The following is a 17,822-nucleotide window of genomic DNA, read 5'->3' as shown; positions in this document are numbered from 1 at the left end:
GTGCTTGCTCCTTTCCACACCTTATCACCACCGAGGAAGAACCAAGTTCCCAGTGAGGAATAATGTCAGAAGCTGGGGTCAAACCCAGGACTAACTGACATGGAGGTCATTCCCATGGTGGCTGCATACAGAGGGGCCTGGGGAGTACCACATGCCTTTGGCCGCATGGCCAGCAGCTGTTGGAAGCAGCAGGCAGCCTAGTGCATTGTGGGACACAGAGCATCACCAAAATGGGATGTAAATCTGTCCTAGCTCAGACTGACTGGGTGACTTAAATAGTAGGCATCTATTTCTCAAAGTTCTGGAGGCTGCAAGTCCAAGGTCAGGGTGCCAGGATGGTGGGTTTCTGGTGAGGGCTCTCTTCCTGGGGCTGTCTTCTCACTGTGTCCTTAGATTGAGGAGAGAAACAGCGATTCCCCCCTAATCCTATGGGATTAGGGTCCCACCTTTGTGACCTCATTTTATCTTAATTACCTCCTAAAGACTCTATCTCCAGATAGAGACACACTGGGGATTAGTGATTCAACATACAGAATTCTGAGGTCATGGTGGGGTTATCCATAGAGAGAGTAAACCAATAGAGGAATTAAACAGGGCAATGGGATAGAAAATACTCAGAGATGTTTTGGCATAGGGAGAATATGTAATATGAGGGGATGCTATGCCATGTATTAGGCTTGAGATGCTACTTTGAAATATAATATGTAATAAATGTGTTCTCAAACTTGAAAAAAAATTCTGTGTTTTAAAGATGTTGTTGTCCAACTGACTTCTCACTTGCATTGTTTCTGATGAGGAATATGTTGTCACCTTTATCTTCATTCCTCTGAAAATAATCTGTTTTCTCTTGTTCCTTCTTCATTTATTCTTTATCACTGGTCAAATTGAGCAATTTGATTATGATATGCCTTGGTGTGATTTTTTTGAAAAAACTGTAGTTTTACAACATTATATGTTACAGATACAATATAGTGATTCACAATTTTTAAAGGTTATACTCCATTTGTAAAATATTGGCTATGTCCCTCATGTTGTACAGTTGATCCTTGCAGTGTATTTTATACCTAATAGTTTGTTCCTCTTCCTTCCCCCACCCTCTAGCTTGTCCCTCTTCCTTTCCTCTCCCCAGTGGTAACCACTAGTTTGTTCTCTGTATCTGTGCGTCAGCTTCTTTTTGCTACATTCACTCGTTGGTTGTATTGTTTAGATTCCACATATAAATGATATCAAACAGTATTTTTCTTTCTCTGTCTGACTTATTTCACTTAGCATAATGCCCTCAAAGTCCATCCACCTTGTTATAAACGGCAATATGTAATAAACTTGTTTTTATGGCTGAGTAGTGTTCCGCTGTATATATCTATATATCACATCTTCTTTATCCATTCACCTCTTGATGGATTCTCAGTCTGCTTCCATATCTTTGCAATTGTAAATGATATTGCTATGAACATTGGGGTGCCTATATTTTTTGAATTAGTGTTTTTGTTTCTTTCAGATGTACACCCAGGAGTGGAACTGCTGGGTCATATGGTAGTTCTATTTTTAATTTTTTGAGAAACCTCAATACTAATTTCCTCTTCATGTTTTTCATGCTTGACATTCATTCAGCTTCTTGGACTTGTGGGTTTATTTTTATATAAACTTTGGGAAAAAAATTGGTCATTATTTCTTTAGTCCATTTGAAGCTACCCTGTAGCTCACCAAGTCTCTGTTCATTGTTGTAAATTCTTTGTTTCTCTTTGCACTTCATTTTGGGTGGTTTCAACTGCTGCTGCTGCTAAGTCGCTTCAGTCGTGTCCAACTCTGTGTGACCCCATAGACCGCAGCCCACCAGGCTCCCCCGTCCCTGGGATTCTCCAGGCAAGAACACTAGAGTGGGTTGCCATTTCCTTCTCCAATGCATGAAAGTGAAAAGTGAAAGGGAAGTCGCTCAGTTGTGTCCGACTCTTTGCGACCCCATAGACTGCAGCCTACCAGGCTCCTCCATCCATGGGATTTTCCAGGCAAGAGTACTGGAGTGGGGTGCCATCGCCTTCTCCGGTTTCAACTGGCATGTCTTCAAATTCACTAATCTTTTCTTCAGCAAGGTCTAATCTTTGATTAATCCCATCCAATGTATTTTTTCATCTCAGACATTGTAGTTTTCATCTCTTACAGTTTTATCTGGGTCTTTCATACATTAATACTTTCTATATGTCTACTCAACTTTTCATTGTGTGGAATACAGTTATAATAACACTTTCAATATGTCAATCTGCTAAGTCTATAACTGTGTCAGCTCTAGGTTGGTTTTGATTGACTGATTTTACTTCACTGTATGGGTTGAATTTTCTTGCTTTTTTGGATGCCTGCTCATTCTTCTCACCACTTTGGGGAGACCACTGTGTCTACTCTGCCCACTGATGAATCTTGAGGTTTTCTAGGTTGCCTGGTAGAAATACACACTGTTCCCAGCCCTGTGTGAGCTCCAGGAACTGTAGCTTCTAGTCCTCGGAGCGATTCTTTCCCAGCCTTGGGTGGTTTCCTCCCTTACATGCACTGATCAGTACTTGACTGAATTTTCAAGGGGAACCTTTGGATAATTTCCAAGCCCCTCTCTCTGGGTGATGGGATTAGGAATGGACTTTGTATTCTACTTGGCTTTAGAAATATTTTTCTAAATTTTCTATAACAATCATGTATTGCTTTCATAATGGAAAATACTAAAGAGTGAAAAAAAAAAGTACACAATAATCTTCAAAAGGAAACATACAAAGATCCAGGACTAGTAGGGAGAGAGGACAAGGTTGCATGATGCTACTCCCTGCTGCCCAGGTGGCTTCAGAGCATCTTTTTGTTATTTGGCTATAAAAAATGTAAGCAGGAAGGCATTTTTTTTTCACAATTCAGTGGACTGAAAACAGGATTTCTGAAATGTATTTCTGTTGACAATTCCAATAACAACAGAACAATCCAGTTTTTTCTTGGAGCTTCGTAAAGAGGTATTTATATTAAAGTAATGTGGTAGCCTTGGAGATAACCATTGGCTCATCAGCTATTATTTTAGACTCATCAATAATACCTTTGACCCATATGCTGCCAGGTGAAAAGGAGGCAGACAATCTATAAAGGGCTTTAGCTCCTGCAGCAAAAGCTTAAAAACATCCTCAGAGGGACAGAAGTCAGTTCTGAACATACGAGTCAGATCTGCTGAGCCCCTGGGGTCTGACAAGGGCTGGAATGTTAGTAACTGGTGAGGAAGTATAGGCTGGTTGGGATGGGGCCAGCTGAATGGTATATGAGCATAAGTGGACAGGAAACCCACAGTGTGACCATGGGCCTCCAAGAGCTTGTCTGCCTCCCCTTCTCCCATGCTGTTCTTGTTCCCCATCTGTCCATCCTGGCGTGTGATCTGAGGAGAATTTCCTTTCCAGGTGACCCCACAAAAGCAGGTACAGAGAGAAGTCACATCCTCCTCCCCTGGGGCCTTCACTGCACATCCATCTCTGATCTACCACATCTAAACGTTGGGGAACTCAGAACCAATCAGGACTGGGTTAGGGGAGTTGAACTTTCTGTGACAGTGGCCGCCATCCATTCTGTACTGGCTGATATGGCAGCCACTAGCCACATGTGGCTGTTGGGTATGCAACATGTGGTTAGTGTGAGTAAGGAACCGAGCTTTTATTATTTTTTCTTTAAATCCTAATTAAAACTTAAAAGTCGCACCTGGCAACTGGCTGTCAGGTTGGACAGTGCAGATCTAAGGTGTCGATGACTCTTTGCAACGCCTGAAGCAATTTTTAAAACTATTCATGATACTAGACTCTAGTGGGAGGGAGGTTCTAGAGGGAGAGGACATATGTATACCTGTGACTGATTCATGTTGACGTATGGCAGATACCAGCACAATATTGTAAAGTGGTTATCCTCCAATAAAAATTTTTTTAAAACTATATGATATGAGATTCTAGACATACCCTATAACTCAAACAGCTCATCCATTCTGTGCTATCCAGTATGGTAGCCACTAGCCACATGTGGCTGTGGAGTATGTGAGATGTGGCAAAAAACAAACCTCAATGCAGACCTTTCTGATAAATGCTGAGATAATATGCCAAGCTATAATTTCATGATGAATGAGGCAAATTATTGGAACACACTGGAGAAGCAATGAAAAAGAAAAGCCCTGCAGTGGAAGCAGTGCTCCAGGTTCATTACCTGAACATTCTGCCCTGACCATGTGAAAATCTGCGTTTGTTTTTCCTGTACATTATCATCTTGGGATGAGTGTCTGAAGGGACACTCACTGGCTATGAGTTCAAGATGGCTCAAAACAACCTTGTCCTTCATCCCAGGGGAGGTTAATTCCACACAAATGTTACTGAAGGAAAGAGGGAGGTGACATATAAAAAAAAAAAATTGGTCTGTTTTTTTTTGACTGTTCTGGGTCATCACTGCTACATGGGCTTTTCTCTAGTTGCAGGGAGCTGTGCCTACTCTAGTTTTGGTACATGGGCTTCTCATTGCGGTGGTTTCCCCTGATGGGGAGAGCAGGGGCTGTAGGGCATGTGGGCTTCAGTACTTTTGGCTTCTGGGCTCGAAAGCACAGGCTCGATAGTTGTGGCACACGGCCTTAGCGGCTCCACAGCATGTGGGATCTTCCTGAATCCGCGTCTCCTGCATTGGCAGGTGGATTCTTTACCACTGAGCCATCAGGCAAGCCCAACCCTGGTCTTAGCAGAGCAGTATTACAAATAAAAATGGACATAGGTTGTGTTAGATGGAATTTTGCTCCCGCACTGATCTATACTCAGAGACCTGAGGTTGACTGCCTCAGTAATTAGGGATGTTCCAAAATATGGGTTCAGCCTCAAAGGTAACGTGGTTGCATGAGAAACACCAGTGGGCAAGGAGATGTTCTTAGAGCAAGGAGGCCAAGGGATGACCAGTGAGGAGCCCAGGTAAAGTGTGCAAATACAGACAAGGGCAGGAAAATAGAGCTAAATGATGGGGAAGGAAAATGAAGAGAGTGGATTTTGATTTTAGCAAATCATTTAACCAGCTTTCTTTATCAGGCTATGGAATGGGATTGGCACTATCCGAAATCAAAGATTGGCAGGAACACTGACCTAAAGGTCTCCAGAAAGGCAAGTATGTGGCCAACACAGAAATTTGCATCTTGGGAGAACTATTACCCAATAAATAAATTCTTTTTTTATTTTTAAACATTTATTTTTTTTGTTTGGCTGAGATGGGTCTTCGCTGTGGCATGTGAGATCTTTGAACTTTGTTGCAGCATGTGGGGTCTAGTTCCCTGACGATTGAACCCGGGCCCCCTGCATTGGGAGGATGGAGTCTTAGCCACTGGACCACCAGGGAAGTCCACTCAAACAAATTTTAGGTATGCAAAAAATACTTGATGAGGTGGAGTGAGCAGTCATGGTTCACTCAGATTTTGATAGGTCTAGAAAAACGGGCACCTGGAATTTAGTGAAAGTCGCTCAGTCGTGTCCAACTCTTTGTGATCCCACGGACTATACAGTCCATGGAATTCTCCAGGCCAGAATACTAGAGTGAGTAGCCTTTCCCTTCTCCAGGGAATCCTCCCAACCCAGGGATCAAACCCACGTCTCCTGCATTGCAGGCAATTCTTTACCAGCTGAGCCACAGTGTGTGATTTTCTACTGGACACAGCACAAGGTCACCGACCACAGACGAACCAAAAGACACTTAAGTTATGATTAAATTATTCCAGTTGAGTCTAATAGGTGAATGAATCGGGAGGCAACATGGGCTGGCAGCCTCCTGCTTGGCTGCTCTGAAGAGATGGCACACGGCAGCTTTCCTAAGGGAGTCACTCCTTGGGTTTTGCAGATCAAAAATGTAATGGCAGCCTTTTAAAGGGTCTGCTCCTGTCCCATTTATAATATTGTGCCCGGCAGCACTTACTCACTAAAAATAGGCCATCCGAGCACTTGGGAAGTGCAGAGGGGGACGCGGCACTCACAGGAGGAGAGGGCCGGGCGAGGGCAGCCTTTGACAGCTGAGCATGTGAAGATGTGAAAAGAGGTGATTTAATCAAGGTTCATGAGTATCTGATGGGCTCACACAAAGAGGCCGGGGCAAGACCTATTCACGCCGTGAGGATAAAGGATGCTACAGACTGTTAATTAAGGCTAAGGGGAAGGGATTCAGGAGGCAAGAGCTTTTCTTCACAGGGCCAACCGCTAAGAGGAGTAAATGAAGATGAGGACGGTTGAAAATGTGGGGAAGGCACAGGATGGGACAGGCCTTACTGGAGCCCCGTGATGGGGACTTTGCAGGGGCCCGCCTCAGCCTCCCTCTCCTCTTCACCCACGGTTCCCATCTCTGCTTCCCTGGTACCCCGAGGAAGCTGCCTCTGCCCTAGTATCTGAGGGCAAAGCAGCACCAGCAGGTGGAGGGAAGGGGCTGCTGTCAAAGTGGGTAGGGGCTGGGGGTATGGAGGTCACGACAGGTGTGTGTAGGTGTGTGTGGGCCACTGCAGGACACAGGCGCTCCTAGGGGAAGATCAGGGAAAAGTTCATTTTCTAGCATATTTGTTACGTGATTTTCAATGCTGGATGGTTCAGAAAGGAACAAATGATTACTTGGACTCCTTTCTTTTCTCAAAGTGATAAATCAGTCAACCCATCAATTTATTTCTGTCTCTTCCACACACATCAGCAGACATACTCCAGCAGACACACTCGCACAGACACACGCAATCACAGGTGCACACACGTGGTCACCAGGGGGGAATTTGTTCTCTTCATCACTGGCAGTTTGCACGGGCGCGCCAAGGGGAAGACAAAAGATAAACCAGAGGTAGATTCCAAGCCAGCCTGGCTCCAGACCCTCAGCTGCACTGCAGTCCTGTGACAGCTGTCGGCTTGGGTATCACCGCTGACTGCTCGGCCACCACCATGTGCCCCAAATGGCTCCAAGCGAGCCTGTGCTCGGGCAGCCAGACCCCTGGCTGGCGAGGCCTTGGCTGCTATGGCGTCTGCTTGCGTGGCTGCCACCATTCCCGCTGTGGCCACCAGCACTGCCTCTGTCCTGGCCCGTGATGGCGTGAGACTAGCCTGAGGGAAGTGGAGAGAAAGGATCCAGAGGGTTTTGCTGAACTCAGAGAGGAACTTGACCTTGAGGTCACGTCTGCCTTGCTGGAGACAGAGTGGCTAGTTAATGGTCAGCCCTTGCAGCCTGAAGGAAGGTGCCCCCAGATGCAGCAGATGGAATCATGCCCAGATTTGAACAAGAGGGGTTGCTGGTGCTGCCCAGGTCAGGGAAACAATTGGTAATCATATCTCGGCCAAAATCAGCTAAACCATTCACCCTGCCTGCCGGGCAAGAGCTTTGCCAGCGGGTCTGACAGCAGACAGGGCAAGCAGACAGGGCCAAGAATCAGCACGGGACCTGGCAGCATTTCGTGGCACTTGAAAAGAACGTGGCCACAGCTGTTCGTGCACGCTAACATGCGTCCGGGAGGGATGGGCGGGGCCTGGGGGCATCCTGGGTACCACACTAGGACCTGATCAGCAGTCCCTTCTGCAGTTAACCACTATTCCCCCTGAAACTTTCTTACAGATGTCAATTGGCATGTCCCAATAGCCAGTGCTGTCCCATCTTCCATCCCAAGTATTCACGCCTAGCAAACCAAATTAACTGTTTAAATTATTTCTACCATCAGTTAATAGCTGTGCCCCAACCAGTGGTCTCAAACTCACAAAGTCTGTCTCTTTCAACATACCTTCTTCTCAGGGAAAAAAACCTGACAATGGCTTTTGAATTTGGTCAAATTTTCTTTTCAGAGAAGACTCTTAATGCATAGCTCCCACAAAAATCTTCTTTGACAAAGAACTGATACCCCACCAGCTCAAATATTTTGGGTAAAACTGACAGCAATAATAAATCCCTACCTAGATGATAAGGAACAAATGAATTCACTTTCTAAATACTTGAAGTGTTTTATTTTCAGTAAATAATGGAGTCAAGTCTACAGAGATTTAAGGAGAAAAAGTCTATGATTAAGAAGTTTGATACTTAAAGTATAATTTATAATGGGAAACATATAGGAAGACATCCTCATACATAAAATGTTTCAAAAGTTAAGTACTCTTCCTGGAAAAAAAATCCATACATGCTAAAAATGCTTAGCAAGACAGTAATAAAAATAAACTTTCTTATTATGAAAAAACGTATCTACAAAATTATGTATGGCAAATGTCACATGCTTAATATTGAAAGCATTCCCTTTAAAATTAAGAATGAGGCAAGGGTGCCATCCATCACTACTTCTATCCCAACTTCTATCATACATCTTAGCCAGTGCAGTAAGACAAGAAAAAGAAAAAGAGCTACAAAGATTGAAAAAGAAGAAACAAACAAAACAGTCACTATTTGCAGATGATATAATTTTTTGTGTGGACAGTCTAAAAGAATTTACAGGTAAATTATTTGAATGGATGAAGGAGCTTAGCAAATTTGCAGATTACAAGACCATACAAAAAGTTAGCACATTTCCATAAACCATATAGCAGCGATCAGTAAGAAAATGATACTTACAACAGTAATAAAAACATAGGGAACTTTGGATCATGTGCTGTGCTTAGTCACTCAGTCATGTCTGATTCTTTGAGATTCCATGGATTGCAGCTGCCAGGCTCCTTTGTCCGTGGGAATTCTCTAGGCAAGAATACTGGAGTGGATTGCCATGCCCTCCTCCAGGGGATCTTCCCAACCCAGTGATCGAACTCAGGTCTCCGGGATTGCATGGGGACTCTTTATCAACTGAGCCATCAGGGAAGCCCAAGAATACGGGAGCAGGTAGCCTATCCCTTCTCCAGGGGGATCTTCCTGACCCAGGTATTGAACTGGGGTCTGCTGCATTGCAGGTAGATTCTTTACCAGCTGAGCAGGGAAGCCCACTTTGGATCATATCAAATGAAAATAACACAAGCCATTGATGGAGAAAATAATAAACCTTTATTGAGCTATTTAAAGAGACCCACATAAATCAAGATCTACAGAGCTGACCCTTGAACAGTACTGTGTGGACCCACTTACATGCATATTTTTTCAATAGTAAATGCTATGGTACTACCTAATCCATGCTTGGTTGACCAGAATGCTTGGTTGAATCCACTTTCTTCATAAAAGAAGTGAAAAGACAAGCCTCAAAATAGAAGAAGACGAAGGAAGGAAACAAAACAAACCAAGTTTGTATCCAGAACATATAAATGAATACTGGGAGTTAGTAAGAGATGATATCTTGCCCAAAATGGACAAATGTCATAGACAAGCACTTCCTAGAAACTACCATGAATGGTGACACAAACAAATGAAAACCACTAAACTGCATTAGAAACCAGGGACGAGAACACTACAACATGGGTCAGACAGCTTCCCACACCACCAGGATGGCCAAATGTTCAAGTTGAATGGTGCAGGGGCCTGCCAGGGTTGTGGAGGGCTCTCACAGCCGGGTGAGCAAGTGGAGCAGACACCACTACCTTGGGCAGCATCTGGGCATCACCTAGTACACCTGAGAGAAATTCCTGCAAAGAGGTGTGCCCAGGACACCAACCGTGCCAAACTAGAACCATCTGAACACCCATCGACCTGAAAATGGACAGATGAGCTGCAAGACGATTTTGTTATCTTGGGAATATCACACAGCAGGGAAAGCACATGAACTCCAGCTACACACACGGCCACGGACAAGCTCGCAAACAAGAGCCCCAAATGGAGCGCTGACTTTCTTCAGCAGCCACAGAATTGATTCAAAACAGGTAAAATGGATCAGTACATCATTTAGGAAATCAGATACATGGTACACCTTTAAAACAAGGCTTGGCCTGCTGCCTGTTTCAGTACGCAGGTTTACTGGGACACAGCCACGTTCACTGGTTTACGGACACTCCATGGCGGATTTCACGGCATGGACGCTGACTTGAGTTCTTGGAACAGAAGTCATGTGACCCCTGAAGCTGAAAGTATTTACCACCCTGACCTTTATAGGGAAAGCTGGCTGATCCCTGCTTTCCAAGAAAGAGAGGGAATGATTAACCCAAATCACAGGACAGTGGTGACCACCAAGGAGATGGAGGTGGATGTGATCAGACTGGTGCTTTGAAGTACGGTTGCATGTGTGCGTGCGTGTTATGTCATTCAGTCGTGTCCGACTCTTTGTGACCCTATGAACTGTATGCCTATGAACTGACCCTATGCCAGGCTCCTCTGTCCATGGGATTCTCCAGGCAGGAATACTGGAGTGGGTTGCCATGCCTTTCTCCAGGGGATCTTCCTGACCCAGGGATCGAACCCACATCTCTTATATCTCCTGCACTGGCAGGTAGGTTCTTTACCACTAGCGCCACCCGAGAAGCCTCTAAGTAAGGTTATTATCCTATAAAGTACATACATGCTTTATATACTTTTTGTTTGTTTGTTTCTATGATTATTCTACAACTTAAAAACATTCTTATAAGAGGGAAGAGGGATTGCTTCTGATGTTCCAGACTCCCCCATGGCTACTGAGGACCCCAGAATTCTACATCTCTGTTTGTTGTCATCTTGTTTTGTGGACACACAGAAATTCTCCTAACCTTTCTAAGCAGCAGATTGAGAGTTCTACTCTAAAATTCTAGCCTTCCTAGAGTTATAGGATAAGTTCTCTGAATTGAAAAGATGGGTCTAGACCACCCAGTCTGAGTAACCTGCCAGAGCAGAACTCAACGCCTTAGGCAAATGGTCACCCTCCTCTGTTAGAGCATGTGCCCTGAGAAGGTGGCTGGAGTCACAGACACCCTGCCTGCGTTGGAGGGATTCCCACCAGGACCAGGTGCCTCTGCATCCTGCCTCCAAATTGACTTCTTACGTTTCTGATCACTACTCTTAGCAGCCTGTGTCTCAAGAGAGACTTGAATATCATCTGTGGCATGGAAGCCATGCGGGGATATGTCTGGAACCCAGCCTGCACATGGCCACAGGGCCACATGTGGACACACCAAGAGTCCATGCTCTTCTCTGTGGGCTTCTCCATTCTCTGGCTGATGCTGGTGGTCTCACACCCTTCACGGTTGAGAAGCTCTAACTTCTCCCAGGTTTTCTCTGGTGGCTCAGATGATAAAGAATCCATCTGCAATGCAGGAGACCTGGGTTCGATCCCTGGATTGGGAAGATCCCCTGGAGGAGGGCATGGCAACCACTCGAGTATTCTTGCCTGGAGAATCTGCAGGGACAGATGAGCCTGGTGGGCTATAGTCCATAGGGTTGCAAAGAGTCGGACATGACTGAGCAACTGAGCACAGCATAGCTCTCCCTGGGGTTCCCATCAACTTGCTGGCACATCACAAAATACCTCTCTCATTCACAAGACACTGACTGCCTGTGTTTGCATTTCCAATCAGGAGAGGGCAATGCCCAGCTTACCTGTAGAGATCTGGGACCAGCCCATCTTCATACCGAGCGCACAGGTTGTTGAGGGCCTGCTCGTGCTGACCAAACAAGCGGATGTAGTTGGAGGCGGGGAAAGGCACTTTGGAAAGGCACGTGATGGTTTCCACCATCCTGTACTTGTTGATGTGGATGCGGAAGTAATTCCCATTCTTCACGTTACCCGTTACTATTTCTGAACCCTGGTGGGGGCGGGCATCAGAAAAACCCCATTAGAAACATGTCTGGACTTTGGCAACTTTGTCACAGCAATTTATTTTTCAAATATAACAGGGTATATGTTATTGCTTGTTGCAAATCACAGTGGTAGGTATTGACCAAGATCAACTGAAGGTAAGTGCGTGTCAGAAACCACACATGTGGTTTAATGACTAAACGCATGTGGACTTAATGACTAAAAGTTCCTCGGGATAGTTCACACTGTGACTACATCACTCCACATTTCTAAATTGGTTGCTAGGTTATGGCCAATTCTCCTTTCTTCAATACCTCACTCAGCTGGTCCGTGGAACTGGGTCTTTTCTGTCCTGTGAGGTGTCCTAAGACTGTTAACTTTCTTAATTTTTCACAGTACCACTTTGAGAAAAGCTCCTAGTCAAAGGTGGTCAAAAGGAACGACAGGTTTTAAAGTTTTACTTGAACAAAGGAAGCAAGGTAGAGGTAAACCTCTGACAGCTGGGTTTGGGGAGGTTTGACTGGGAAGGTGTGTTTCCATGAAGAAGGTTCCAGCTCACGGGAAATAAGCACACACACGATGTGTTGGCTACTTGTTAGCTTGTAAATTAGGAGAGGCGGAGGTTCCTGGCTTTATGTCTTCTAGAAACGGACTGAAACTACCACGTGAACCCAGGTGACGAGGAAAGACGCCTCTCTGCTCCAGTCACGACTACTTTTTCTATTTCAGCCCCTGGTGGCCACCAACCAAACAGCTGGAGACATGCTTCCCACCGGCTCCGGCAATGAGCAGAACCTCTGTTTGTCTGTGGACAAACCTGGGTTTGGCTGGTGGTGGCTGAACCTGCACTTTGGCCCTGGACTCTGAACCCAGGACACAATAATGTTCAGTGAATCTCTCCTGAGAGCATATTGATTGAAGCTTTTGCCCTGAACTTGACTGTGACATTTAGAAATCCACCACAAGGTGAACTGCAAGGATCCCAAACATTTACTGAGTCTCGGACATCCCCTGGAGACACTATCTAAACAAGAACACATGGTTTACCTGGATTTTTAAGTAAATTGAAGCAACTGGTGGGTGTTTGGGTATCTTGTGGCTAAGCTCTGAGGAGGAACCAGTCACTCACAAAGGCACAAGGTGAGACAGAGGGGAGGGTTGACAGGTAAGTCCTGGCCCAGCCCCAAGGATGTGCGTGACAGTAGGGGACAGAACAAACTCAGTTTAGGGAAGAGGTGGAGGATGGCACCCCAAGCGAGGTGCACCAAGTCCATCATCATAGAGATGGATGGATACAGAGAGGGAATCTACCTCCATAGCAAAGGGCTGAAAACAACAGGCAGTGAGGTGTTATCTAACAAAACAATGGTACATCTGCACAATGGGATACAGTGTATCCAATAGAAATTATTGGTAAACTGTATTTCATAACGGAAATATGTTTCCAGTACATTTTATACTGCAGAAGTACAGTCTATCAATTTGTAATTTTTATAACTTGCACAGATTCATTCTATTTTCATAAAAATACATGGGATCATTTATTTGCTTTTGTGTCAACATTTTAACAAAATGTTAATGGGGGGGTTGCTAAGACTAAAACTGCTGGTATCAAACTCATATAGTCTTTAAAGTCTTGTGTTTCTCCTTAGAGATGCACATAACAGGAACATTCATCATGCTCTATCTCCGTGTGTATTTAATTCAGAAATAGCTTTGCTATGATGAGCCAGCAAGTAAAGTTGACCCCTGGAGGCCCCTTTGCAGTCAGGGGTGCCTTGGTGAAGGGCATGAACAGCTGGGGGTGGGGCTGCCCCCTGACCTCGCAGGTAGGGTGACTGGGGTCCCGGGAGAGGGGGCACTGGCCATAGCTTGCAATAGTTTTGGTGCCAGGTTTCCCCAGGGCTCAGTGGAGAGCGGATCCCACAAGGCCTTGGACCCTCCTCTTCATCTTTGAAACTTATTTATGCTGAGTGATTACAGAAAAGCACTTGGGTATCCAAGGGGTACGTCTTGAGATCCACCTACATGGCTACTAATATTTTGGGCTCGGCAAAGACTTTCACTGAATATCCCACTCTCACAATGGCTCACAAGCACCAGTACGTGGGGGCTGATTCGGGGGATACGGAGCACCTCAGAGCGAGGTTCACGGTGACCTCATGGGTGGTGTCTTGCCATGTTTCCGTGGGGTCCTGGCAGGTTGCTGGTGGAGAATCTGAGCATCATGGGCCCTCCCTCTGAGGTCATCCCATGCAGGAGGGCTAATGAGTCATCAGCACCATCGTTGGTCTGCTTATTTGGGGTTGAGGCGAGTTGGTCTTATTTTTTAAATAATTTTTATTCCTTTATTTGACTTTTGGCTGTGCTGGGTCTTCTCTGCTGCTCAGGTGTCTCTAGGTGCGGCGAGCAGGGGCCGCTCTTCATTGCGGTGTGCAGGCTTCTCATTGCAGTGGCTTCTCTTGTCGCTGCACACAGGCCCTAGACAGCAGGTTCAGTACTTGCTTACAGGCTCAGTTGCCCCCAAGGCATGTGGAAGCTTCCCAGACCAGAGATAGATCCCTTGTCCCCTGTACTGGCAGGTGGATTCTTCACCACTTGGGCCATCAGGGAAGTCCTTTTTTTTTTTTTTAATTTAAAAGTCGAATTACAATCCGTGGGTTGCCTCTGTGTGTCTCAGCCCTTAAAGAGCTCAGAGAGCAGCCGTGTGGAGGAAGGAAAGGCCCAGTGGTGCAGAGATAGCTTAGCTTAACTCTGGAAGTGACCATGACTATTGTTAATAAGACTTGGCACCGTGATCACATAACTAGGGGGCCATTCTGGGCCTGTGGCATGGAAACAGTTTGCATTGACACGAAAGACAAGTCGCTTACGAGTGGGTTTTTCAGACACAAGTTACCCCGTGGGGCTGGGCAGACTGATCTAAATTTCTTAGGTCATTTCTAGTCACAGCAGATGGGAAAATCTGGTGAAGTCCAGAACACTTTCTGCTTATCCTTAAACAAGGACTTTAGGCAGCTTCTAGCCCGGCCACCCCATGAGGGATTCTGGGGTAACAGTGATGGTTTCACATGCTTTCCAGTTCTTGGGGATGTAGTGAGTTTCTTCCTTTAAATACATGAGTTAATTGTTAGGATATTCAGGTCTTGAATTTAAAATTTTGACAGAGTAACTGGTTCTGATGTGGGTCTTTTTTTTTTTTTTGTCTTCCCATCTTTTCCTGAATATAATTATTCTTTTGAGCTCCTTTATGATTTTGACAAAGATTGGAACATGCCTCTGGAATTCACGCCAAGTGGAAGACCCAGGGGTAATCAGACTCGGCGTGCTAGAAACCCAGGTTTCAGCCCCCACGATGAACACACAGTTTTAAATTTAGTGGTATCCAAGGCAGGGTTTGTTGTGACACATTTCTTTATTCCATGGAGGATAAGCCAACAAAGCATGTGGACTGGAATCTGTAGATCAGTTTATTATGTAGACAACTTGGGGACCCTTTCTTCCTTTTGTCGGGCTACCGAGTGAATTACTCAAGCATCTCTTACTTAAATATCCTAAGGATAGAGTGTTAAAAGACTCTGATGAGGTTCATCTGTACTACAATCATTGTGAGAACAGTAATTTGGTTTCTCGAGTGAAATATTGCTCCAAGGGTTCCATTCTCCACCCACTGGTGATATTTAGGCAACTGCCTGGCCATTTTGGCAACAATTTTACTTAATCAAATTAGTTCCAACCCCCAAAGATTGCCATGGAACCATCCTACATTTTTTTTCTTGGTGAATAAAATGGGGGAAAAATCTGTTTAGATCTTTTATACTAATTAAAAAGGAGGCCCGCCTGGCAAAATGGTTAATTACAGTCAGGGTTCCTACTCAAATACTGTCACAGTACCAGCCAAAGAAGCTATTCAAGTTCTAGTCTTTTTAAAACTGTCATTAACTAAAACTTCCTTTGGCGCATCCTCTGACTTTATTCCCAGAGAGAGCTGTGGTTCATAAACAAATGATATTGCATGTCAGAAATCACACACTGTCCTTAAAGAATCTTGTTCTGTCCAAAATCAAGTCCAGTATTTCCTAGTTTTTGAAACTACTTGGTTCCAGGTATTTATCTACAAAGACCAAAGTGTCCGTTGGTCACACTCCAAACTCATCATCCGAGTTGCCTCCTGTTTACATGATTGGTGGCAAACTATACTTTCCAAAGATGGCCCCAGTGGTACCCCATCCCACATGCTCTTCTACACTTGACCTTGACTATCTTCCCATTGAGAGATGAACTCTCTGTCCTTTCTCCTTGAATCCCACTGGGCTGTGACTGCTCCAGCAGAGGATGTGGGGGTAGTGACTGCTATTTGACTTTCAAGGCTGAGTCATAAAAGGCAGCGCAGTGTCCAGCTGGCTGGTGGGGACCCTTGCACTTGGGAGTCCTGAGCTTCCACGCAGGCAGTCTCACCACTCAGAGGCCACCAGGCTGTGAGGAAGCCCAGGTGACATGGGCAGCCCAGGTGTGATGCTCTGGCCAGCAATCTCTGTGGCTGAGCCGTGCCAGCCCAGGTCAGTGACAAGCCTTCGGTTAGAGGACCCAATCACTGGGCTACCCCTAGTCTACTAAGTCTTCCCAGCTGAGCAGAGACAAGCTGCTCCCACTGTGTCCTGTCCAAACTCCTAACCAACAGAATCTGAGCACAGTCCAAGGGCTGCTTCATGTTGCTAAGCTTTGTTATAGAGCAATAGAGACTGGAGACCATTGACTATGGTCCTTACTTTAAGCATTTTGCATCAGACCATGGATATGGGACATGCCTAAAAGAATCTTGGAAGGCCCAAGGGAAATAAGTTTTAAACACATGGCATCTGACCTTTCCTCAGCAGAACCAGGTCTCAGTACTTATCTGTAACTATGATTAACAACATTCACCACTGATGGGGCACCTGTTTTATTCCCTGAAGGGAGTGTTACTTTATATATGATCCCTAATGATCCCAGAAAAGCAGTGGAGTTGATAACTTGCCCAAAGTCCACGGTAAGACAACTGGAACACTGGGATTCTGACTTCCCAAAGTGGGGCCAGAAGCCTGGGAGGTCTGGAGTCTGTTCTCCTGATGGAAATTTCCATCAGTTTCTACTACATCTCACTGGCCAGGACCTGCCATGTGGCTGACCTCATTCTCAAGGAAATCTGGGAAATGTGCTTATTTTAAGTTAGATTGCTAATCTTCCAAAGGAAAAAAAAAAATCAGGATGTGAAAATGGGAATGGAAGCAGGCAACCCCCAGTGGTTGCCTCACTGATGAAACACAAACATGACACACGGAAGGAAAGCCTCCGCTACAACAGATGCCACTCTGGGGCCAGCTGCCAGACAGTCCTACCTGGGGAGCTCCCAACTGGCCAGCCACCCTGTGTCCTTACTTCCTCTCTAGCTACCTTGAAGCCAGGGGAACACCGCCCTCCCCGCAATCCCCAAGCACACACAGCTTCTGCTTCACCTCCACGGTCTTTCCAGTGTCATTCAGAGGAGCAGGAGCACCAGGGGGTCCAGACGGACATCAGACCCTCAGCAATTTGCCTGTTGTCACCACAGAGGTGACATCGAGAATTTTAATTATTGATGGATACATCATGGGCTACCTCAGAACTTTGTGGCTTAGTGGCCTTCAGGAGGCAGTTTGATATATAAACTGGTGGTGCATCCAGACAGCAGAATATATATATATATATATATATATATATATATATATATATATATATATAAAATTCAGGGCTAAAAGGAAATGGACTCTCAAGCCATGAAAAGACATGGAGGAAACTTAAACGCAAATTGTTAAGTGAAAGAAGCTGATTTGAAGAGGTGACAGACTGCTTCCCACTCTATGATATTCTGAAAAAGGCAAAACTATGAAGACAGTGAAAAAAAAAGGTCACTGGTTGCCAGGAGTTGCAGGGGTGGGCGGGAGGGAAGAACAGGTGGAACCAAAGGGATTTTTTGGGTAGGGACCCTGGTCTGTATAACACCACTATGGTGGACCCATGTTATCATACATTTGTCCAAACCCGCAGCATGTACAATACCAAGAGTGAATCATCATGTAAATTGTGGGATTCTGGTGATGATGCACCAGTGTTGGTTCATCAGTTGTGACAAACATACCCTGTGGTGGGGATGTTGATAACGGGG

General features: G+C 45.3%; 1 protein-coding gene across 1 annotated transcript in view; it reads right to left on the bottom strand.

Annotated features, from left to right (window-relative positions):
- CFAP61 (cilia and flagella associated protein 61) overlaps positions 1-17,822 on the bottom strand; it is a 250,046-nt gene that overhangs the window by 33,430 nt on the left and 198,794 nt on the right. The window contains 1 exon segment of the mRNA XM_061435541.1: positions 11,440-11,645. Within this exon segment, the coding sequence (XP_061291525.1) occupies positions 11,440-11,645 (206 nt within the window).

The sequence above is a fragment of the Bos javanicus genome, chromosome 13 (genome assembly GCF_032452875.1).
Source record: "Bos javanicus breed banteng chromosome 13, ARS-OSU_banteng_1.0, whole genome shotgun sequence".
In the NCBI taxonomy this organism is placed as follows: domain Eukaryota; kingdom Metazoa; phylum Chordata; class Mammalia; order Artiodactyla; family Bovidae; genus Bos; species Bos javanicus.
Note: the sequence above shows the minus strand (reverse complement) of the source record. Positions and strands in the feature narration are given on the sequence as shown.